Source organism: Aquarana catesbeiana, linkage group LG04 (assembly GCF_042186555.1).
Source record: "Aquarana catesbeiana isolate 2022-GZ linkage group LG04, ASM4218655v1, whole genome shotgun sequence".
In the NCBI taxonomy this organism is placed as follows: domain Eukaryota; kingdom Metazoa; phylum Chordata; class Amphibia; order Anura; family Ranidae; genus Aquarana; species Aquarana catesbeiana.
The window spans coordinates 419,566,834-419,592,478 of record NC_133327.1 but is presented as its reverse complement, the minus strand read 5'-3'; the positions used below and the strand labels follow the sequence as shown (position 1 = coordinate 419,592,478).

At 43.0% G+C, this 25,645-nt stretch overlaps 1 protein-coding gene across 4 annotated transcripts in view; it reads left to right on the top strand.

The window, feature by feature from the left end:
* Positions 1-25,645, top strand: part of MAP7 (microtubule associated protein 7) — a 296,620-nt gene that overhangs the window by 36,598 nt on the left and 234,377 nt on the right. For 3 of the 4 annotated variants that reach the window (XM_073627342.1, XM_073627340.1, XM_073627338.1), the window contains exon 1: positions 15,275-15,897. The exons of the other annotated variant lie outside the window; for it this stretch is intronic. In XM_073627342.1, coding sequence (XP_073483443.1) covers positions 15,717-15,897 — 181 coding nt within the window. In that variant the 5' untranslated portion in view covers positions 15,275-15,716. Of the gene's footprint in view, positions 1-15,274; positions 15,898-25,645 lie in introns of those variants that run through there. 4 annotated transcript variants of the gene reach the window in all.

Below are 25,645 nucleotides of genomic sequence, written 5' to 3'. Positions count from 1 at the left end.
AGTTCAGGGCCAAATCTAAGCTGCTTTGATGTCTAGATGATTTTTGGCCATTGAATCTCAGGAAGTCACATGTGTAATATGTAGCTTTTCATGCAAACTATTACAATTTGTCACCGTATTACTGCAAAATATTGTATCTGATTATTTAGTATTATGGATAACAGAATATAGTGATGGAGAACAAGTACTTCTGAAATACCAGGCCATTAGGATTTGTGTTTTCACTTTTTTCTAGGTGTTTCTACCTATTGTCTTTAGCCTAGCATGTTGTATTGTGTGTAAAGTACTCAGTTCATGTAAAGGTGCCAAGAAAGGTTGTTATTTGATTCTTCTAAACTAATGCAGTCTCCCGTATCGCTGGCAGTGGACTGCATGTCCTAATTACATATTTGCTGAATACAGAGAAACTTGTGAACATGGAATACACAGTCTGAGTAAGATAAACAGAAGGAAGGGGTGTGTGATGGAACGTTAAGTCAGTATGTGACCTTAGCACCTGCAGTGCCTTGGCTGGCTCAAATCATTAAGGTCCACCTCCAGGACAAATGTTTTATTTTTCTAATAGAATGGGAAAGGCTTATCCCTCCTGGCAGGTTTTTTTTATCTCACTATATCTCTCACTGGGACAGGAAGGCACAAATAGCAATAGAAGCATGACCGAGGTTCAAACCCTTCCCTGCTTGAATAAAAAGGTTGGAAATGATGAAATCCATCCCAAAAAAGGAGGCAAAGGTAACTTGTTTGAAGTTTCTCATTCTTGGGACTAAAACTGGCTATAAACTAGTAGATTTTCTCATGATCTCCAAACATTGGATTTTGGAATGCATGTCATTTCCACATACACTGTTAGTAATTGATTTATTCTAGAAAAGTTTTCCATCCTGCTTCTTCAGGCTGGGTTCACACTAGAACACGGAGCCGCTCACAGTAGGAGGTCCTGTGTGTCTCCATTCACCGGTTCAGATACGATTTCAGCCCGAATTTTTGGCTGAATGCAGGCCTTAAATGGACCAAAAGGCACACAGGACTCCCGTGCAGGTGGCACCGGAGCCGCTCTGGAGATGTGTGAACCAACTCTATAGAGAGTCACAATCTTCTGCTATGCGAATTGGATGCAGAGAAACACACATCCAGTTTGCAAAAGTGTGAACCCAGCCTCAAATGTTTTTAGAAAATTGAGCAAATGTTCTTAAAACAAAAAATTGCAAACAAAATTTTACTTGTTATACTGGTGTATAGGTTAAAGAGGTTTTAATCCAAAAAAACCCCCAAAAAACCCTACAAGACAAAGGCATAATGAGCTATATATAAAATACTTACCTTAGAACGATTCCCTTAATCGGCACCAGCACACCGAGTACATGGCCAACATCTTTCCCAGAGTTACTTTGCGGGAGTGACGTCACTGTGCGCGGTAGCCGCTGGTCACGGCATGGGCACGGAAGAAATGGCAAGAGCGGGCCATTCCTTCAGTGCACATGTGCTAATGACGTCGATGGCAGCGTGGGGTCCCCCCCAGGCCCATACCAGGCCCTTTGGGTCTAGTATGGATTCGGAGGAAACCCCCCACGCCAACATTTTTTTAAAAAATGGCATGGGGTTCCCCCCACCAAAATCCATACCAGACCCTTATCTGAGCATGCAGCCTGACGGGTCAGGGAAGGGAGGGGACGAGCGAGCGCCCCCCCCCCCGAACCATACCGATCCACATGCCGTCAACATGGGGAGGTGGGTGTTTTGGGGCAGGGGGGGCTCTGCACTCCCCACCCCAAAGCACCTTGCCCCTTGTTGATAGGGACCAGGGCCTCTTCCCAACAACCCTGGCCGGTGGTTGTCGGGGTCTGTGGGTGGGGGGGCTTATCGGAATCTGGAAGCCCCCAGATCCTGCCCCACCCCCTATGTAAATGGGTAACGGGTACATCCTACCATTCACCAAAAAAGCAGTGAAAAGTTAAAACAAGGGCCGGTTTTTGACAAGTCCTTTATTAATAGCTCTGAGCCATCTTCTCCCGGTGCCGTCTTCTCCTTCGCCGCTGGTTACCCGCAAAAAAAAAAAAAAAAAAAGCCGCTATTGTTGTTCTGTGGCGGTCTTCCTCCGTTGTGTTGTCGCTCGCTGTCTGGCATCTGTTATATAGCCATGGTACGTGGCTATCAGATGACATCTCCTGGAGAGCCCTCCCCCTGTGACGTCACAATGGTCACGCCCCATGGCTATATAACAGATGCCAGACAGCGAGCGACAACACAACGGAGGAAGACAGCCACAGAACAGTGGCTTTTATTTTTATAGCTAGTACAAGGCGGTGAGTAAAGAGACGGCGGTGGAAGAAGATGGCTGAGGGATAGATGGCAGCGGGAGAAGACAGCTTGGAACTATTAATAAGGGACTTGTCAAAAACTGGCTCTTAGTTTTTCTTATTACTTACCCAATCCACATTCAAATAGGCACGCAGGATCTGGGGGGGGGGGTCCGCTTATTAAAGGGGGCTTCCGGATTCCAATAAGCCCCCCCACCTGCAGGCCCCAACAACCTCCGGCCAGGGTTGTTGGGAAGAGGCCCTTGTCCCCCTCAACATGAGGCAAGGTGCTTTGGGGTGGGGGGCGCAGAGCACCCACCCCCCCATGTTGAGGGCATGCGGACTGGTATGGTTGGGGGGGGGGGGCGCTCGCTTGTCCCCTCCCTTTCCTGACCTGCCAGACTGCATGCTAGGATAAGGGTCTGGTATGGATTTGGGGGGCCCCATGCCATTTTTAAAAAAAAAATTTGGTGTTGGGGGGTCCCCTCTGAATCTATACTAGACCCGAAGGGCCTGGTAGCATGGACCTGGGGTGGAACCCCATGCCGTTTTTTTTTTTTTTGTTCGCAATTTTATTTTTTTAATACAATGTCAGCTGACAGCTGATGACCCATCGGTTATTAAGGACGTGGTGGCTGGCTTCCCGGCCCCCTTCTTAGCAACAAGCTATATACAGTGTTTGAAGTTCAGTCACTTTTTGGACATGAAAACGGATATGAAAATTGACATCCGTATCAGTTTTTGATCCCTTTTTTTGCAACAAAAAAAATGTAACTGAACTAAAAAACAGAACACCCGCATGAAACCAGCCTAAAAACAACAGATATTATTTTTTAGCCTGATTTACAAACCTGGATTAGCCAGCAGTTTGAGTAACCAATCAGGTTTCGTAAATGAGTCTGACGACACACATTTTCCACAAAACAAGTTTATTTTTGTTTAAATATATACTAAAAGTGTTTCTTTAACCACTTCAATACTGGGCACTTTCCCCTTCCTGCCCAGGACATGTTTCAGCTTTCAGCGCTGTCGTAATTTGAATGACGATTGCGTGGTCATACAACACTGTACCCAAACTAAATTTTTATCATTTTCTAACCACAAATAGAGCTTTCTTTTGGTGGTATTTGATCACCTCTGTGGTTTTTAATTTTTTTTTCTATAAATGAAAAAAAATGTCAATTAAAAAAAAAAAAATTGATGGGCACTGATAGGTGGCACTGGATATGCAGCACTGATGAGGAGCTACTGACCGGCATTACTGAGTGGCACTGATTGGCTCTTTGATGGGGCACTAACAGGCATTACTGATGGGGCACTGACATGCGTTTATTATGGGGACAGGCTGGCAGCTGATGGACACCTTTTGATGGGGGCTGTGCTGATAATCAATGTGCTGATTATCAGCACAGACCCTCCCTCTGACAGGGAGAGCCGCCGATTGGCTCTCCCTGTCAGCGTGAACCGAGGAAAGACGTGATTGGTCACAGCTGATCACATGGTAAGAACCCTCTGTCAGAGGTTTCGTATCACGTTCGGCGTTGCCGACACACAACACCTCTGATCGCGCGGGCACACGCCGGTATGTCATCCTGATCACATCATATGACGTCTGGTCAGGATAACGCAACCACTTTGCCGCCGTCATTCTGCTATATGGTGAGCGACAAGTGGTTAAAGTGTTTGTTAACCTCAGACATAAAATATGAATAAAGTACATCCCTTTATAGTGTGTACTTGTCTCAATCCAGAGCACTAAGTGTAATTTTTGTCTTCTACTTTGTTCCTCTACTATCAGCATGAATCGTTTCTGACAAGTTTTCCTGACACCAAGAGAAAAATGGTGACAGGGGAGGGATCTCCAGCTGATTGACAGCCTCAGCTCTGTTCCTGTGTGCTGTGTGGAGGTGGGTGTGTGCCTTCCCTCCAATCAGCTCTCAGAGCTCTCATTACTGAGCACTGAAGAGTGTAACTTTAGCTCTCTGCCCTCTTTTTCCTGAACTCTCAGACCAGCTTTATAATTCAGCACTTTGAACAGATGTAGAGAAGATGCAGATAAACAGGTACAACCTATGTAGGAGGATTTGTCTCATCTCTGTGTATCACCTGAGGCCAGTTACTTCACTGGGTATATGTGAGGGTTTACGACCACTTTAATATATTCTTTTGATCTGATGAAAAGTGCACACCGTGCGGGCTCATGTACAGTGGCATTTTTAGATGCAAATCCCCTCTAATTTAAAAATCCTGAAGACGGCTGCGTGTTTTTATTTTTTAATCCTGCTTTTTTTTTTTCTTTAGATTAATTCTTTTGTACTAGTAGAGCAACATATTTTCAGAATGCTACAACATTTTTTTTTTGTTAATACCTATAGAATTTATATTATAGTATGCATACACATTCCTTATGGTAAAAGCATGTTTAGATTTTTTTTTCTACTATGTGTTCTGTTGTGTGTTTTTATGTAACAAAGACTCAATGCTATGTATGATGATACAGTATCTCATTGGTGTAGAAATACTGTAGATTGCCTTATTACAATATACTGTGTATATATAGTTTGTAAATCTATTCGTATCCTTGAGAACATAGCTCAGAGTCAGTGTGATTTTTTTGAGTCGTAAAAATAAAAGATTACATTACACTTCAACCATTTTGTCTAATGCGTGTACACACGAGCAGAATGTCCGACAAAAAAAGTCCAACAGGAGCTTTTCATTGCGTGTATCAGCATTGGGGACAATGTGCTTTGGGGTGGGCGTGTGGCCTGGTATGGTCCCCCCCCTTTTCTGACCTGCCAGGCTGCATGCTCTGATAAGGGTCTGGTATGGATTTCGGGGGGGACCCCCATGCGTTTTTTTATTTTTTTTTAAAGTGGGGTTCCCCCTTAAGATCTTCGGAGCACAAGTTGCACCACAAGTCGAATCATCATGATACGACTTGGATGCGACTTCTATTCAAACCAATGGGCTCTCATAGGGAACCATTGATTTTGACATGTAAAAAAAAAAACGCTTACTGCTGTATCCAGTGTTGAGCCACGTTTAGCGGCGTCAGACGTTTTTTACAGCTGTTACGCCAGTCCTCAGAACGTGCTGGCCCTGGGGGTTTTTTGCAGCTTGAAAACACCTATGCCACTTACAGCTCCTAAAATCCTGTATGTGCATGAGGCCATAGAATAACATGGAGAGGTGTTTTTAAGCTGTAAAAACAGTTATAAAAACGCTGTGTGTGCATGAGGCCTAAGCGTGAACTATATCTTGTGCCATCAATAACCCAATACAACTACATTTGGCAGCACAGTGGTGTAGTGGGTAACACTTTCACCTAGCAGCAATAGGGTCGCTGGTTCGAATCCCAACCACGACACCATCTGCCTGGAGTTTGCCTGTTCTCCCTGTGCCTGCGTGGGTTTCCTCCGGGTACTCCGGTTTCCTCCCACACTCCAAAGACATGCTGGTAGGTTAATTAGACCCTGTCTGAAAATTGGCCAAAAAATATGTGTATGTGTTTGTAAGTGCGTCGGGACCCTATGGGGTAAAGGACCACGCTATAGCAGATGGACACCGGTGGCAAAAAGCGCCCTGAGGCGATTCAGTTTGCATAGGTAGCGCTATACAAGTCACTCATTCATTCACATTTAAAATAAATATGTTCTGGTGAAAATGCTAGCTGCTTGGCAGTCATACTGACATTCTTAGTTCAGTACCTTGAGTCCCTGACCTGCAATAAGTGTGCATATAGGGGAATTCAGACTTCTGAATACAAGTTCGGGGTCGGTGACAATATTAAAGATAGTGGGTCAGTATAACAACCAATCAAGATCAGGTTTTGAGGGTCCAGTAATGGCCGCCTGGCACTCTTTTCATATGATATGTGGGCGGCACAGTGGTGTAGTAGGTAGCACTCTCACCTAGCAGCAAAAAGGGTCACTGGTTCAAATCCCAACCACGACACTACCTGCCTGGAATTTGCATGTTCTCCCTGTGCCTGCGTGGGTTTCCTCCGGGTACTCCGGTTTCCTCCCACACTCCAAAGACATGCTGGTAGGTTAATTGGATCCTGTCTAAATTGTCCCTAGTATGTATGAATGTGAGTTAGGGACCTTAGATTGTAAGCTCCTTGAGGGTAGGGACTGATGTGAATGTACAATGTATATATAAAGTGCTGCGTAAATTGATGGCGCTATATAAGTACCTGAAATAAATACATAAAATAAAAATAAATGTTTTTAAAGGGTATATCCATGCAGTGTCCTCCATTAAACAGATACAGTAATTGGACAATTCCTTATACTATTAAGCAAAAATCCTTACCCCTAGTAGTCTTTGGCGCTGTATGGAGGCCAGAAACCTTTCGTAATAGGTTTCACTTGTATTGCCACCTTCTGGTAGTCTTTTATTATACCCTGGCTGCACAATTGTAATGGCAGTCTGTGGGTATCACTATATCTCAATGAACTTCAATCATACAAACAATGTATTTACAAGGAGGCTGCAGAAGGTAATTAAAGCGGAGTTCCACCCACATTTTGAAGTCCTCACCATCCAGTAGTAATGTGTGCAGTAACTACAAATTGGCATATAAATCATTTTTTTTCTGGATCGCTTACTTTAGTAATTCTTTATTCTCACTTCCTCCTTCACGGCCGCGGCTGTCATTTCCGGCTTTGCAATGTCTCCTGCGTGTCATCAGTCCCAGGAGACAACAGATTTTCTTGGTAGCCATAACAACGGTGCGGGCACTTCCTCCGTTGCCGCTCGTTGTTATGGCAAGAAGATAATCTTCCTGTGCTACGGCCTGTGTATACTGCGCATGCACGAGTTTGGGAGGTGCATGCTGGGTAGCCAGCAGCACCATATCCTGAAACAGGCACCTAGTGGGCTTCACGTGCCCACAGTAAGGATGGAAGCACTCTGCAAAGAAGAAAACAAACGTGAGTACATGAAAAAACCTGGGAATTGAACTGCAAATTTATTAACCACACGCATTAAAGTATTTAATGCAGTGTAGTCGAATGGATTGGCAAAAAAAAATAAAAAAATCTGGGTGGAACTCCACTTTAAGTTGCTAGTAGTGTACCAATCATACACAGTGTTTCAAATCCAATATATTTACATTGCTATGTTTTATGCATTTAATGACAGCTGACAGCCCAGAGGCGCACAATTACACCCCACCTTGTGTAAATGAAGTCTGTCCTGTGAACAAGGATGTCTAATGTGTATGTTCTTTAACAGAGGTGACTAGCACTTGTGTTTTATGTGTTTGCTGCCCCGCCAGTACATTCGATTGAAAGGAACAAACACAGAAGGATATTTTGTTAGCAGGATTTATAGTGTTTTTTTAATTCTCTATACCAGTGTTTCTCAACTCCAACCCTCAAGGTGCCAACAGGTCTTGTTTTCAGGATTGTCCTCGGATGAAACGGCTGTGGTAATTACTAAGGCAGTGAAACTGATCAAATCACCTGTGCAAAATAATGGATCAGTTTCACTGCCTTAGTAATTACCACAGCCGTTTCATCCGAGGAAAATCCTGAAAACATGACCTGTTGGGGTGCCTTGAGGACTGGAGTTGAGAAACACTGCTCTATACTACTGTTTAACACAGGGCTGGACTAATCCCAGGAGCCAGGTAGGCAATGCTCCCTAAAAATTACAGCAGGTGTCTAACTCTTGAGGCTTTCGCTAGTTGTTGACAATGGAGCTGGCTCCTAAAAAAAAAAAAAAAAAAAAAAAAAAAAAAAAAAATGTGCTGGCTCCTGGATTGGATAGATTGCTACTGAATAGCATATAAATAAATGTGAAGCCCACCCCTGGTTAAATGGTTGCCATTGTTGCTTTACAATTCTGGATCCCAAAATCATAACCCACCCATATGGAAATTTTTCAGTATTCGTTTCAGTGTGGGTTTTTTCTGGGTAAAAATATATCACCCAGACTCCAATTGTAGTGTTTATTGTTGTGTTTATTTTTTAAATAGTAAACTTTATTTAAGTTTCATCAAACAAAACAAATGGTACATCTATGTGAAACGAGCAGTGATCACATAGGTTGAGAAATACTCGTGTTAAAGTGGGAGTCTGGCGACCAATCTTTTTTTTTTTTTTGGTCATTAAGACACTTTGCTAATCCCAAAATAATACTCACAGTTTGTGTGTAATATTTCCACCTCTGTCTGTTTTCATACTGAAGAATAACTTTAAAAATGTGATGCTGGCTGTTTCCATCTTGCTTGTGGGCATGTGAAGCCCACAAGCATTGATTTCCTGGATGCGGTGAATGCTGTTCATTCACAGCTTGTTCACACGCATGATCATTGTTCCTGCACTGAATCTTGGGAAGCCTGACACTAAGCTCCCAGGAGACAGTGCGGCGCCGGGGAAAGACAGGAAGTGCCACAATAAAGTACAATATAAAGGTAATTACAGCGATAAAAAAAAATTTTGTGCGGCATTTGAACATCTATGCAATTAACTGAAGGGGGTAAGATTAAGTTAAAAATTTGAGTGGAACCCCGCTTTAAGTTGTCAGCAAAATGACTGCATAAATTGTGTCTCTACCTGAAAACCGACCTTCCTTGATGTGTTTTACCACTCCCGGAAGCTGGGTTTGTTTTCAGGTAGAGACAGGATGTAAGCGCTCATTTCGCTGACCAATAAAGACCGCAAAAAGAGCTAAGATTGGCCTGTGGCTGTCATCTTTTGATGAAGAGCAAAGACGAACTATGGGAGCCAGTGCTGGGACAAGGTCATCTAGAGCCCAGGGTGATCATGCCAAACTGCATCACCCAAGATGTATGATCATTATGTGTCAGCAAAAGCACGGAGCACTGATCTACTATCTACTGATCTGCACACTCCCCCCCCCCTTGCTGAAATCCCCCCTCTCAGCACAAATCTTTGCCCCCCCCATCCCCCAAGTCCTCCCAGCGCAAATTCACCCCTAAAATGTTCCTCCTAATACATGTCTTCTGCCCCCCACTTCAAATCCCCCACTGCCAGCACAAATTGCTCCCAACCCCCCCCCCCCCACCTAGCACAAATCTTCCCCATTCCCCCTTACAACATAAATCCCTCAAAATTTCCCCTACTGGAACGATACTAGCCTCCAAATTCCCCCTTCCGACACAAATTCCCTTCCCCCCAATCTTCTTGTGGGGCCCCCCCAACCTCACATGATTCCAGTGCTGAGGGCTGCCGCCCCTCCTGTCCACCCCTTGTCCCAGCCCTGATAGGAGCCAGAACACGGGTTGTCCGTGTATGGCAGTATGGGCAAGTCTTGAGCGGTGCTATGGTTTTGTATATTTTCTTACTGTAAGTTTTTCTTATGAGTATTATATCTTCCTCCAGAATAGGGATGAGCCGAACACCCCCCTGTTCGGTTCGCACCAGAACATGCGAACAGGAAAAAAGTTCGTTCGAACACGCAAACACCGTTAAAGTCTATGGGACACGAACATGAATAATCAAAAGTGCTCATTTTTAAAGGCTTATATGCAAGTTATTGTTATAAAAAGTGTTTGCGGACCTGGGTCCTGCCCCAGGGGACATGGATCAATGCAAAAAAAAGTTTTAAAAACGGCCGATTTTTCAGGAGCAGTGATTTTAATAATGCTTAAAGTCAAACAATAAAAGTGTAATATCCCTTTAAATTTCGTAGCTGGGGGGTGTCTATAGTATGCCTGTAAAGGGGCACATGTTTCCTGTGTTTAAAACAGTCTGACAGCAAAATTACATTTCGAAGGAAAAAACCCATTTAAAACTACTCGCGGCTATTGCATTGCCGACAATACACATAAAAGTTCATTGATAAAAACGGCATGGGAATTCCCCACAGGGGAACCCCGAACCAAAATTAAAAAAAAAAAATGACGTGGGAGTCCCCCTAAATTCCATACCAGGCCCTTCAGGTCTGGTATGGATATTAAGGGGAACCCCGGCCAAAATTAAAAAAAAAAAATGACGTGAGGTTCCCCCTAAATTCCATACCAGACCTGAAGGGTCTGGTATGGATTTTAAGGGCAACCCCGCGCCAAAAAAACCCCCAAAAAACAAGGGGACCCCCAGATCCCGGCCCCCCCCCTGTGTGAAATGGTAAGATGGTACTTACCCCTACCATTTCACTAAAAAACTGTCAAAATGTTAAAAATGACAAGAGACAGTTTTTGACAATTCCTTTATTCAAATGCTTCTTCTTTCTTCTATCTTCCTTCATCTTCTGGTTCTTCTGGCTCTTCTGGTTCTTCCTCCGACGTTCTCGTCCAGCATCTCCTCCGCGGCGTCTTCTATCTTCTTCTCCTCGGGCCGCTCCGCACCCATGGCATGGGGGGAGGCTCCCGCTCTTCTCTTCATCTTGTTCATCTTCTTCTCTTCTTCCTTCTTCTCTTCTTCTCTTCTTCTCTTCTTCATTTTCTTCTCCGGGCCGCTCCGCATCCATGCTGGCATGGAGGTAGGCTCCCGCTGTGTGATGGCGTCTCCTCGTCTGACGGTTCTTAAATAACGGGGGGCGGGGCCACCCGGTGACCCCGCCCCCCTCTGACGCACAGTGACTTGACGGGACTTCACTGTGACGTCACGGGGAATGCCACAGGGAAGTCCCGTCATGTCCTGTGCGTCAGAGGGGGCGGGGTCACCGGGTGGCCCCGCCCCCGTTATTTAAGAACCGTCAGACGAGGAGACGCCGTCACACAGCGGGAGCCTCCCTCCATGCCAGCATGGGTGCGGAGCGGCCCGGAGAAGAAAATGAAGAAGAGAAGAAGGAAGAAGAGAAGAAGATGAAGACAAGAGCGGGAGCCTCCCCCCATGCCATGGGTGCGGAGCGGCCCGAGGAGAAGAAGATAGAAGACACCGCGGAGGAGATGCTGGACGAGAACGCCGGAGGAAGAACCAGAAGAACCAGAAGAAGAAGATGAAGGAAGTTAGAAGAAAGAAGAAGCATTTAAATAAAGGAATTGTCAAAAACTGTCTCTTGTAATTTTTAACATTTTTGACAGTTTTTTAGTGAAATGGCAGGGGTAAGTACCCCCTTACCATTTCACACGGGGGGGGCCGGGATCTGGGGGTCCCCTTGTCAAAGGTGGCTTCCAGATTCCGATAAGCCCCCCTCCTGCAGACCCCCACAACCACCGGCCAGGGTTGTGGGGATGAGGCCTGTCCTCATCAACATGGGGACAAGGTGTTTTGGGGTTTTCGAAGGGTTTTTTCCTTCGAAATGTCATTTTGCTGTCAGACTGTTCTAAACACAGGAAACATGCGCCCCTTTACAAGCATACTATAGACACCCCCCAGCTACGAAATTTAAAGGGATATTACACTTTTGTTGTTTGACTTTAAGCATTATTAAAATCACTGCTCCTGAAAAAACGGCCCTTTCTAAAACTTTTTTTTGCATTGATCCATGTCCCCTAGGGCAGGACCCAGGTCCCCAAACACTTTTTATGACAATAACTTGCATATAAGCCTTTAAAATTAGCACTTTTGATTTCTCCCATAGACTTTTAAAGGGTGTTCCGCAGCATTCGAATTTGCCGCGAATACCCCAAATTGTTCGCTGTTCGGCGAACAGCCAATGTTCGAGTCGAACATGAGTTCAACTCGAACTCGAAGCTCATCCCTACTCCAGAATTTTAAAACACACTTGCACTTGGGGGGTAGTAAAACCAAGCAGTTGTGATTCAATAAATTTATTGTTTTGGGGAAAATAATACAATGTGGACATTGTAAGACGTTGTACAAGGAATTGTGTACATGACAATACATAAAGATATATTGTATAACTTGTGTTAACATATAATAGATAACGAATGATGATGAGAAACAGAAACTTATACATCTGGTATATTGAAATGGTTAGTTAGATGGTTACTCTGTAATGATATTTGATGTTTATCCCCCCAGGTGACCCCCGCTGGGACCTCTTTTGTCTCCTGGGGGGAAAGGGTTAAACCTGTTGGTACTGGGTAACCAAAGTATGTGTTTTTACAGTAATCATATATTAAGATGAGTAAATATTCGAGTATTCCGTATTGACTCGGGAATATATCATGACTAATCTAGTTATTAGTGTTCTTACATCACAGAAATTTTTCATCATAGGAATTTTTCAGCACCTACCCATTGTTCCCATGGTAACCACAGCTTTTTTTCTTTCATTAATCGGTTTCCACTGGAAGCCTTCAGTGGAACACACACTCAAACTGGTAAACATACATTATAGCTATGAACTAATCATGGATTCCAGTGGAAACCGATTAATGAAAACCAAGCAGTTGAGCTGAATTTTTGTACCTGCCCCCAGCTGCAAAATCAACCAGATGGGGTTGTATACTTGCCACCCCTGTGTAATGCTTTGCAGCAGGAATGTGACCCTCCCACCGCGTGGCATTCAGTGGGCATTACTTTCCATCAAATGAAACCCATTTAAGTAAATGAGCTGTGCTGCAACCATGTGGAATGTTGTATGCAGTGATGTGGGCTTTTAGGGGTTAAAACAGGTGGTGAGGAAGCAACATTATTGGCATCTTACAGCATGTTAAACGTCCTCTGAAAAGCGTTCTACCCGAGATCTCTCTTTAGAGGGCAACACTTATGTAAATGAGTCTTAAGGTAATCTTGCACTCACTAGATTGTGGTCTTCCTCGTACAGAAACCGATGCAAATGATTGTATATATTCTGTAAAGCAATACAAAGTTAGCTTGAAAGTGTAAAACAAATTAGGAAGACTGATCATTAGGTAGTAATAACATTTTTAGCCATTGGAAGCTTCAACAAAATCAAAGGTGTCATTTTATACTATTACCGGGTCATTTCATTCCAGTTCAGAGCATTTTTATTTTTTTGCATTCTCTGAAAAGTTTTGATGTATACGAGGGGGTTATAGATTACTGATTTCCTAAAGCTCCGTCCTCATGAAAATATACTGATCATTTGTGGTTTGGTTGTGTTTTGTAATAGACCTGTTTTTTTTTTTTAAAGGTTGTTTACACCCAGCCAGTATGTAGTTGTATGATGTACACTTCTGATTAGTCAGACGGGAGGACAGTGTAATGAAGTGGTAATTGATGCTTCTCCCCATAATTTCTGCTGAGGTTGCTCAATAAATTGTACCAATGACGAAATCTAAATTGCAGTTGCTTCTGGCACAGCCTAGCAAAGCAAAATCAGAATTTTGGACTGCCGAAAACCACATTCATGTGTTGTAATGTATGGTATAGAAATTATTTCACCCGGATACAACCAAGATGGTTTGTTAGTTAGAGACATGTTCCTTTAATTTATTATTTTTATGTTTTCCTCTTTTTTTTTTTTTTGCCAAACAAACTCTTTTTCTGCAATGATTTATTTTTTACGCTGAGAGTACAGTAACCATTAACAACCAGTCAAGATTACATTTGAGTCTTTATTGAATCAGGCGAATAGAGATAAAGTGAGTAAGCTGTTACCCCTGGCAACCCAGCTGATGCTATCTGTTAGCTTTTAATTTGTCAGCTTGTGCTGGAAAAATGTATAAGAGAAGTATGGGAATCAAACAAAAAATTCATACTCGCCTAGATGGCTGCATCGATCCCAGCTGCAGCTCTTCCCTGCCGGCTCTAAGACCGAGAACTGAGCGATCAAACACCGCAGGTTCTCAGCCTGAAGAGAGCTGGTGACTGTCAGTCACCGGCTCTCTGCTCTGTTCTGCAGGGCTCACTGGAGCTCTGGGCTGTGGAGGGGGTGGGAGTTGCTGGCTCAGGCTGTCAGTGCCTCGCTCAGAGTCAGCTGTTGGTCCAGGCTTATGGTCAGGTTATTTTCAGAGCCTGGACTGGCTATGTGAAATCCAACAACAGCAGGCTTCAGCCCGCTGTCAGCTGAAAACGGATTTCAGGAGTGCAGAACGAACTGGGCTCATGTGATCCATAGGAGAAGTACAGCCAAAAAAGCTTTGGCTATACTTCTCCTTTAATTGCTTACTCTTTGCAGAAATCTATATGTTTTAGTAAGTTATTTTAGTTTTTATAACGCAAGCCAAAGTTGTCCACTTACATACCTCTTCTTTCAGCCCTGCATCCATTCACTGTCCAGGTCTTGCTGCCTTCATCTTTGCAACATTTTCACACTTTGCCCTTTCCTCACAGCTGACACCAGAAACTTCTAATTCACACCCCTCCTGGCCTACCTTTACATACACTAACCCCCTTTCAGTCTATTGAGAATGCCGCTACCAGACTCATCTACCTTACCAACTGCCACCCTTCTCTGCCAATCTCTCCACTGGCTTCTACTCGCTCAACATATACAATTCTAAATACTAGCTACAACGTACAAAGCTATCCACAACTCTGTGTAAGATACCGGCTTCATCTCAAAATGACCACCAATACTCACCAAATATAGCCATCATCTTCACACCGCCTAAAACCTCCTGCTCTCAAGCCCTCTTGTCACCTCCACCCTTGCTTGTTTCCAGAACTTCTGCAGAGCTTCTCCCACCCTCTGGAACTGCCTTCCCCAATCTGGCTACCTCCAAAAATGGATGTAGGCTGATGTGAACTGAGACTTGTAGTTCCACAGCAGCTGGATATCTACCTGTCATGTAAAGCAGTTTAGGTTCCTACTGGGGACATGGGTCTAACCAAGTGTCCCCATGGGACTTGTCACCCCCTACAACTGACCCCTCCTTTTTTTTCCTGTGTTTTCTTCAATGGTTAACAAATTAGTACAATAAAAGGTACAAAATCTTTTTGCTGGCTTTCTAAAGCAGTTTTCTTCATACTGTGAGTAATTACATATAAATCTCTTTCAATCAAAGCATAGGAAAAAAAAAAAAAGTAAAATATGTTAGCAGCTACAAATTGTGGTTGAACATAATGAGACTTGTAGTTCCACAGCAGCTGGATATTTACCTTTCATTAAAAGCAGTTGAGGTTCCTGTGTGTTTAGCATCATTATGTAAGCACATCATCCACCGCCCCGCATTGAGAGATGGCACAGCCCAGCCTGCTCAGTAATGCTTGTGGGAAGCACAGAAGCTAGAAGGCATTCCAGCAGGCTCCAGCTGAAGAGACAACACTACGTAGTTTTCCTTTAATTAGGCAGTGTCATTGTTGTCAGGGTAACTGAGAACAGCGGCGTATCATATTTTCTCCTTCTGTGCTGCATGCTGAATATTTCAGTGTGCTCTTGCCGGCACAGGGGTTAGGGAAAGGTGCTGTAGTGCAGCAGATTCTGCTTGGCTGGAGGCCAGCAAGAAGGACCAGCTAGTGATTTCTCAAATCAGCCATTGGATCCTGTACATGAGGGGGATTCTGGCACTGGTCATCCTTCCCAGCTTTCTCCCATTGCCTATAGGGAGATCGGTGACCAGCTCCTAGATGTCCACGCTGCCCTAGTGACAGGCTCTTCTTGGGGAACTGCCAGAGAAGAGCAGGATACATGCTTATATTCCTGAGACCCAGGAAGAAGGGAAAGGTGGCAAGAAACATGCCAGGATCGAATAAAGCTGCCCGGCAGGAGAGGGGGAAGAAATCCGGGGCAAGGCCTGCACCCCCACTTTTATTCACTATTAACGAGGAAGATGAACAGCAAAAGAATGGCAGCAGCAAGAAGGTAAAAGGTAGGCACTGTAAATCCCTTAGAGCGATTGACTATTGCAGGGCAGGTGCAGGCAGCCTCATACCTGTACCCAGCTGAGTTGCTAAGGCTCAGTGTTTTGTATTTCCTGATAAGTTACCAATGCAGATATGTGCCGTACCTTGCCAGATTAATGTTTGCTACATGCGTCTACTCCTGGGCTTTATCAAGCCTTTGCCACTAATCTGTTTTTTATTTAGTCGCTCATTGCATAGCCTTAGAATATGACTATGCTTTTTAGGATGACAGTGCTGAATTTTCATGTTTGCCTGGAACCACAGCGTTTAATATTTAAATCAATGATCTGTTTTTATTTATGCATATTAAACATATGTATTCTATTTTTTTTTTTTTTAGCCATGATTTAGCAGAACTGTAGGTTGATTGCATCAATCTCTAATGCCTTGCTTGGAATCACTATGCAGAATGTAGTAGGTCTTTGAGAAATGACAGGGCCCTCCTTATGCAGATATAGGCTGCTTGGCGTTGTGATAGGACAGCGTACTAGAGTGATCTTGTCCATCATGTCGTATAGTATGTGTAACGTACCGGTGTTTTTATATCCTTGTGTCATTCTATTACAGTATTTTATCTGCTAAACAGATGAGGAGTGTCAAGGGTGTCACTGACAACTTCACATAAAGATAATCCATTATTAACCTAGCCCATAGTCATTAACACTGCCAACTAATATAGAGCCCACAGAGGAGGCTATAAATAGGTTGAAATAAGCATACATGTCTGATTCACACATGATTTGCTGTTAAGCTCATGAATATAACACTGGATCGACTGAGCTAGAAGAGGAAACCTAGGAAACATGTAGAAGTATTTCAAGGATGCGTTCATTAACCATCATCCTCCACAGTCAGCTAATTGCAATCAGTGATATGAAGAGGTCTTGGAAAATCCAGCACTCTTACAGCACAATAATATGAGAACACTAATCAATGTTCTCCATTGACCTTGATAGATGACTAGAGTCTAGAAGCGTAGCAGGCACACGTCCCGAATCTGCAGTTTTGATGGTAGCTATACCAGGGTCAAGACATTGCTAGAATAAAAGCCCTTCACTCTGGCGGTGTTCTGCAGCCATGGTAATTTGTAATCAGGCAACTCTCTGGGCTATTGATGTTATCATTAGTGGTAGTCATATACTATTGACGTTTTGCAATGTGCAGCTCTGGAAAAGTATACTGCTACACATGAAATGACATACAACATTCATGAATCATAAGGATGCATGCTTAGTACTGTTCTACAGAGTGGGGAAGGATAGCTACAGTAAAAAGCCATTTAAACAAGAATACATTTAAGCTGGATATTAACATTAAACATAGGAAAGTGGAAGTGTGACCCTTAGCTGTGTGTTTTCATATCCTGCCCTTTGCTAAAAAATGTATGGTCCAGAATTAGGCCTCATGCACACTGGTTTGTTGTAAATGCTGTTTCTCCCAAGCTTTTTAGGCGCTTTTGGGCTTTTTTTTCTTTGGCCAGAATTTTAAAGCCAAAAGTGGAACTTCCATTTTTAGCACTTCTTGCCCCCTTATGCCCACATTTGGCATGTCATTTTTTTTTGGAGGGTCGGGGGGAGTGGGTACCTTTTTTTTTTTTTTTTTTTTTTTAAGGGACTTCCTGTCCCACTTCCTCCTTCCGCTTCTTGGCCACCTAGGCAACTCCTGCTCTCCCCCTAGGCAGCCCCTCCCTCCCTGCAATCTTCTGGGACACGTCACAGGTCCCAGAAAATTGCCTGGCCAATAGCAGAGCACAGCGCAACTCGCACATGCGCAGTAAGCTGTCACGGCCGCAGTTGCTATGATGGCGCCGCAGAGAGGAGGGGGAGAGGAGCGAGGCTTCGGGCAGCCACATCACTGGACCATGGGACAGGTGAGCGTCTGTTTATTAAAAGTCAGCAGCTACACTTTTTTGTAGCTGCTGACTTTTAAATGGGTGGAACTCCGCTTTAACTTATCCTGGGCACTGAAATTAATATGCCCAAAATTTCCTCTCCTGAATGCAATTTCTGCTGCATTCTAAAGTAGCTTTGATGGCCTCTAAACTCTTCTGCTCCTAAACTTCTCTAAAAGCCTATGTGTGCATTGACACATGCAAAAAATGCCAAAAGCCCCAAAAACTTCAGTTTATGAGCAGCAGTGTGCATGAGGCCTTAGTTGTCATGAGCAGCACTTCAGATTTTCCCTTTACTCTTTATACACGAGGCCTAGTTGAGATCCAGAAAAAAGTTTATAAATCCTTAGAGCAGAAATCTGAGAAAAAAAATGTTTCCCCATATGTTAACTGCTTGTTTTGTTCAGGGGCGCACAGAAAGGCTCTACTCACCCGATCCTCTGTAAAACCGCACTCCCCCATGTTCAGCATTCAGGAAAGGAACAGTCCAGTGCACAAGACTGCTACAAGACCGCTAGCATGCGGGGGGGGGGGGGGTAGGAGCAGCAGAGACCAGTCTTGCACTCGAAGGATTGGCGAATTAGGTAAGTATATCTCGGCTCTCCTCACCCCTGGACAAAAATGAACAGTTAATCATGCAGTTCCTGGAATTCTTCTATTTTCTGTTTTTCTACATGAATGGCTTCTGAAATTACATCTCTTTATCTATATCATAATATATAGTATTTAATAAACCTGTACAGACTTTTAGCCCCTGTTCACATCAGCGCGATTTACCATGCATTCACATGTCAAATCACAGCCTATTGCCGGCAATGGCACCATCCCAATCGGTGTGACGCTTTGTGGCGCCGCACAGGTTTCCAAAAGTAGTTCCTGCACTACTTTTGGTGACTTCAGGGGGCGACTTCAATAGATATCTGTGCATGAACTTGCACAGATGTCTTTCAAGTTGCCCCCAAAGTCAGACTGAAATGTGGCTTTGAAATTGTGTGAGTTCAGATGAAGTCGCATGATTTCAAAGCCATTTTCAGTATGAACGAGGGCTTACATTGACATATCATTACTGAACAAAACAGTTCAAGGTCATTGACAGAAGGTGTGTGGAGCAATTTGATTGAAAGAAAAACCTAAACCAAAACACTTTTTTGGAGGGCATATAACAGAGAGTGTATCTTGCTATCTGCTTTCCACTGTATACTGCAAGATTAGTCCATACCACAGCTTGAATTTTATGACCCATTCTTAAAATGTAGGCTGTGGTGTTGATACACTTGTGTCCCATGGAGTTTTCTCTGTGTAATGCATGATTGGAGGAGAGGTTGATCAAATTATTATTTTTTTAATCTTTCTTTGTAACAGTGCTTAGAGTCCCAAAGCCTCTAAGCTAAGCACAGTTATGGGCCATTCACACCAAAATGCAATGCACAGCAGTGCAAGTGTTTTTGGTGCTTTGAAATACATTGCAGCACATTGCATTAGACTTTTGTTCACAATTAATAGGCTGCATCACTCTTCCACCCATTAAAATTTCCGTACTTTGTGTTTTTGTTTTGTTTTTTTGCAGTACAATGCACGTAAGCACAATGCTACCGCGTGGTGTGCCTATTGCACACGTTTGCTGCTCCTGACTACAACATGGGTAGAGGAAACATGCCCTTGTAAACTATTCTTTATAAATGTGCACTTTTTCCAAGCAGTAAACGCCATATTGCGACCTTATGAATTAATTCCTTTATGTAGCTGCTGATCTGACCTGTGCATTGGATAGTATTTTGTATTGATTGTTACAGCAAAAGAGTAATGTATGCTTTTGGCTATATTTCTTTTTCAGTGGGACAAAATACATTTCTTGTCACCTAATTGTCTTAAGCTGGTAGTGTACATTTTATAGATATTAGATGGTAGATGAACCATTACAGGTGTGATCTGATCATCATCTATAGACTTTTTTTGCTGAGCAGTGTGTCTCAAAGCAGGAATACTTGCATCAGACAACTGTTGTGCTTTGGCCTATGGACCTGGGTGAGGGAGAAGCTTTGATGGTGCTGTTGTGAGTGTGGTACGGAATCTTAATTAAGATCTCAGTGTTTTGTTTTTTCAGTGCCTCCAACCTTACGGTATAGTTTGTGAACCTGGTTCAGATAATCAGTACATACCACAATCCTTTCCTGAGTTTGTTAATTTATGGGGTTTTTCTTACCAATGTATAAATATCTCCCAACTAAATTAATAAGTAAATAATTTGACTTTATTAATTAACAAGTATAGTTATACAATTTCAAACAGAACTGGAATTTCTGGTGATTGATATTTCACACGCACGTTATCAAATCATCAAACACAGCAATGAAACAATATTTCTTAATATGTTACAAATAACTCAGGGTAGCCCAAATTGTTCTGTTAGAAAAATATGTACGGTAATTGCGCTTTACGTTCAAGAACACAATATCCCTTATCGCTCGGGGAAACAGTCCACTGAATTTCTCCGACCGGGAGGAATCCAAAGTATGTATCACGGAGTCAATAGATAGATATTGCCAATTTGAAAGAAATATTAATCTAACAGAGTTTATTACATTGAATGGGGCAATAAATACTCTCCCTGGACCACAGAAATTGAAATTGATGTTATACAAGTTTGTGTCTGAATTTCCCCAAACACGGCTTCAATAATACACAGCCTAGACAATCAATATGGGCAAATGATAATGATAAATTACCCTACACACTGTATTTGATAATGCCAACAAATAAATTATAAATTACCATCCCTACAATTATGAGAGAAAGATAATCCATATTTGTATGGCCTGTATCTTACCAATAGCTTAAAGCGGGGTTCCACCCAAATTTTGAACATTATCTCTATGCATTCTCTTCCTTGCCTAGATGCTGAAATGCTGTGTAAAAAAAATTTAAATCGCCATAATTACCTTTTTTTTCCTAATCTTCTTAGCACTTCCTGGTTTTCCTCCCATGGGAGTAGGCGTGTTTCTAGCCTCTCCCAGACCTCCCACAGTCCCCTGGGAGCTAGTCTCAGGCTTCCCAGCATGCATTGTGCAACAGCGTCATCACAACATCTCGGTGAATGCTGGGAGCACAGCATTCACCGCATCCAGGAAATACATGCTTGTGGGCTTCAAATGCCCACAATGAAGATGGAAACCGCCTTCAGTGAATTTTATAAGTTATTCTTTACAACGAAATCGGACACAGGCGGACTTATTACACAGAACATGTGAGTAGATAATCATGAGAAGAAAAGTTCGTGAATGAACTCCAAAAAAAAAAAACGATAGATAGGTGGACCCCCGCTTTAAAAGGGGGAAGATAGCCGACAAAATCTAAGTACGTCGAGTGGTTCCAGTCACGTGGTCCAGCAAGATGGGGAGTGGTCAAATATCATCAGACTTCTTGATTGTCTAGGGGTGTATCCAGCGTGTGGGTCTGTGATCCCTTCTCTAAGGCCCTCACATCCTTTATACCAAATGGGATAATAAGCTCATAAAATTATCATAAGCTCAGCCCAGAAGGTTTGGCTTATTCTCCATTGGTTTGGAGAATTCTAATGACTTACCTGTTGAATTCAGGTAATATCATCTTTAGCCACTAGGTGTGTCTGAGGACAGAAAATGTGTTCTAAACTACCGTATATACTCGAGTATAAGCCGAGTTTTTCAGCACATTTTTTTGTGCTGAAAGTGCCCCCCTCGGCTTATACTCGAGTCAAGCACTTTTCTGCAGCAGAAAATTACATTTTCCGAACCGATTTTGGGGTTCCTAGCATCAAGTGGCCCCGAGATATGGGGCCTCAAAGTTGGTTCGGAAAATGTCATTCTCTTCTGCAAAAAAGTGCTTGACATTTTCTGAACCGATTTTGGGGCCCAGTATCTCGGGGCCACTTGATGCTAGGAAACCCAATTTTAGTGTGCAAACCCAGTGGAATTAGTACCACAACATATCCAAAGCTGGGGTTCCTAGCATCAAGTGGCCACCGAGATATGGGGCCCAAAAGTTGGTTTGGAAAATGTCATTCTCTGCTGCAGAAAAGTGCTTGCCATTTTCTGAACCGAATTTGGGGCCCCGTATCTCGGGGCCACTTCGTTCTAGGAACCACAGCTTTGGATTTTTTGTAATGCTATTTCCACTGGGTTTGCATATCAAATTTGGGGTTCCTAGTACCAAGTGGCCCCGAGATACGGGGCCCCAAAGTCGGTCAACTGTGTCCATCTGCAGCAATGTCATTTCAGGACCCTTTGGGTCCAGAGACCCCAAATTTTGGCTGCAGCTAGGGGGCATCTAGGAACCCCTAACTACCGAGTTTGATGTTCGGGGGTCCTATGGCTGCAAATGGGCACAGTGAGGCATGCAAACGGGCACAGTGAGGCTGCAAATGGGCATTGTTGACCCTCTTTTCCACTTACAGTAGCTGCGCATTTCTCACCCTAGGCTTATACTCGAGTCAATAAGTTTTCCCAGTTTTTTGTGGTAAAATTAGGTGCCTCGGCTTATATTCGGGTCGACTTATACTCGAGTACATATGGTATTTGTTAAAAGAAAAAATGTTTTCTTTTATAATGGGTGTCTATCTATATATTGGGGCTTATGAATATATGTCTATATTGTTCAGGGACCCCGGCAATTGGTACAAAATATAATACATTTAGTATAAATTTGATTAATTAATATCACACACAGTGGATGTTTATATGGATAAAAGCATGACTCCTGCATATCCTATGAAAACCTAATTGTCTTGGGACAATACATGTTATATGGGTATTTTCATGTGGATGCGGTCATGGTTTCTATGTCTTTACAACAATGATGGTATCTAAACACAGTTCTTCATTTGTTCTCTATCAAAATTTAAATTTCTATCTTATGGCAGATTACTCATGGGGTCAATGGATATTAAAATTATGGTCATATCTGTGACCTAGAGTCCAATATAGCATTTGAGTTACTTATGATCACATATATTTACCATATCACATGTATACAGGTTTTAAATGTCCAAACCCAAACCATTTCTTCTGTCAGACAATTTAGGCACATATTGATTATTGACTGTTCAGAGATTTGTGCCTGTGTATCATTTTGATGTATCATTAACTTTGCATCTCTGTCTTTGTCTGAGGGAAGGCTTGAGTCAACATTGGGGTTTGACTAGGGAGGCAATTTCACCCTTTGAAACAATGGGGTTGTTTACCCAAGCTTTTCCTTTAATTAAAGGTTTTGTAACTTAGGTCTGAAAACACATATTTGACCATACTCAGCTGGTTTCATATCAGATTCATGTTTACTCGGTTTCGAGGTTTTGTCGCTTAACTTCAACTCTCCAACGGATGATGTAACTTAATCCGCCTTCCCTGTTGGTAGGAGGGAATGCTCTTCTGAAGTGATATCTCCTAATTTGAATAGTTCCATGAAAATGTAGTATTTTTAATGTATCTCGGCCATGACAGTGGCAACTGTTCATGGAAAAAAACTGTACCAATCAGAAAAGGTTTTTCTAACTTGCCAGTGATTGTCCTTCTCCTCAATGACCCTTAACCTCTGTTATCTGCAGGGGTTTTCTAAACACACATCAGATCATCTCTCATTTAATTCTGTTTTTCACATTTAAAGCAGAACTTCACTCTCACAGCCAACATTGACTATTTTTAATCCTTCTGCTGCTAGCATTCATAAATAAATATTAAAGTGTATTATTATTTACTTGTTTTAAACTTACTTTTTTTACATTTCCTCAGCAAATGATGTCATACATCCCAGGAGTCTTTAAGAGGGGAGAAGGGTTTTCTCAGCTAGGCACGCCTTTATGACTGAACTAAGGGCAGATGGATTCCAGGAAGTAAATGCTACATTAATCATCTGCCCTTACTCAAGATGGCCACAACCATAAATGCTAGGGGGGTGTTTTTCAGTGTGATTTCTGAGCAAAATAAAGCATGGAGACATGAATGAATGGGGGAGCTTGCTTTGAATACTGAAGTGAATTAAACAGCGTTTTTGGTTTGTGGTGCTTGGATACAGTGAAGATCCGCTAAGCACAGATTATAAGACTTTTTGCTGCAGCATTTCCCGCTGCTCTTGGAATACTTTAGTCCTTCAGTTATTGCAATACATCAAAGATTCTAAGGGAGCAAAGCAGCCCTACATCTCTTTATTTATGTAATAGAGAAGATAATATTCGGCTACAGCACACTACTGGTGTCCCAAATTTGGGAGCAGGTTCTCTGCGGTTGTGAGCCATTAACCATGCATTACTTTAGTGATTCAAAAAGAAAAGGGAGATCCGCTCTCCATCAGACCCAAACAGCTCTAATGCATTTCACTCCTCACAGGAGCTTAATCCTAGAGTCTATAATTATTAGGGAGTGATACATATTAGGGCTGCTGTTTGCGTCAGGTGGACGGTCGATGCAGCTGTTTGCTTCCTTAAACCAAAGCTGGACTTTACTGAGACTGGTTCTCCCTCTTTGGTGGTGATTTTGGTGATGGCATGCACCACATTACTTTCTTCAAACATATGACTGCGTTAGCTCATCATAGGTTCAATTCTTTTCTACAGAAAACTGATCTAGCTATACCACATGTGAAACATCAAGGTGATCAAGTAGTAAACTTCAGGGGACAACAGACCTTTTTAAAGTGGTAGTAAATCTCACCTTGTTTACTTGTACCCAGAGGTAAGCCTATAATAAGGCTTACCTGTAAGTACAAGAAAATATCTCCTAAACATGCACTGTTTAGGAAATATTTACAATAGGGTCACTGGCGCATGCACACTGCGCTCTTAATAGATGGCATGTCATTCATTGAGAGAGCCATGCCATGGCTGGAACTCCCGCGTGCATGCATGGGAGTGACGTCATTGCGGCTTGGCCAATCAAGCAGCCGCAGTCCGAGAATCTGGAAGGAAGACTGGGTGAAGATGGAAGCCCTATCAGTAGTGACAGCGCACTGCTGGCGGGCTTCGTTCTAATGCCGCGTACACACGGTCGGACTTTTCGTCTACAAAAGTCCGACGGACTAAAGCTGGCTGACAATCCGATCGTGTGTGGGCTTCCCCGGACTTTCAGCGGACTTTTCCAGCCTCAAATCTGACGGACTTTAGATTTGAAACATGCTTCAAATCTTTACGTCGTAACTACGCCGGACCCAGAAATCCGCTCGTCTGTGTGCTAGTCCGACGGACAAAAACCCGCGCTAGGGCAGCTATTGGCTACTGGCTATCAACTTCCTTATTTTAGTCCGGTGTACGTCATCACGTACGAATCCGTCGGACTTTTGTGTGATCGTATGTAGGCAAGTCCGTTCGTAAGAAAGTCTGCCGCAAGTCCGCCAAAAGTCCGTTGAAAGTCTGTCGGACAGGCTGTCGGACTTTTGTAGACGTAGAAAAGTCCGACTGTGTGTACGCGGCATTAGGCTTCGTTCTAAGGTAAGTCTTTCGTAATATGCTAGTATGCAATGCATACTAACATATTATGCTATTTTCCTGCAGGTGACCATATTTTTGCTTTTGTTGTTGTTTTTTGCGGTTTACTACCGATTTAAGATCGCTAGTTTATTTCATATTATTCTGTCATAGACTCTTCAATGTTTTTCTTCTAGTAGATTTATGAACACAACAGGTGCCTGCATATTTTTAGCTGACCCACTTAGGTTTACTTGCTCAAGGACACTTTTTTTTATTTCCTCCCCCGACCAACAGATCCCACCCTTCTCCTCCACAGATCCAACATGCTCGGCCTCCTGTGTTTGTTGACGTCTAGCTCTGCAAGTTCTCTTTCCTGGCTGCCCCTATGCAG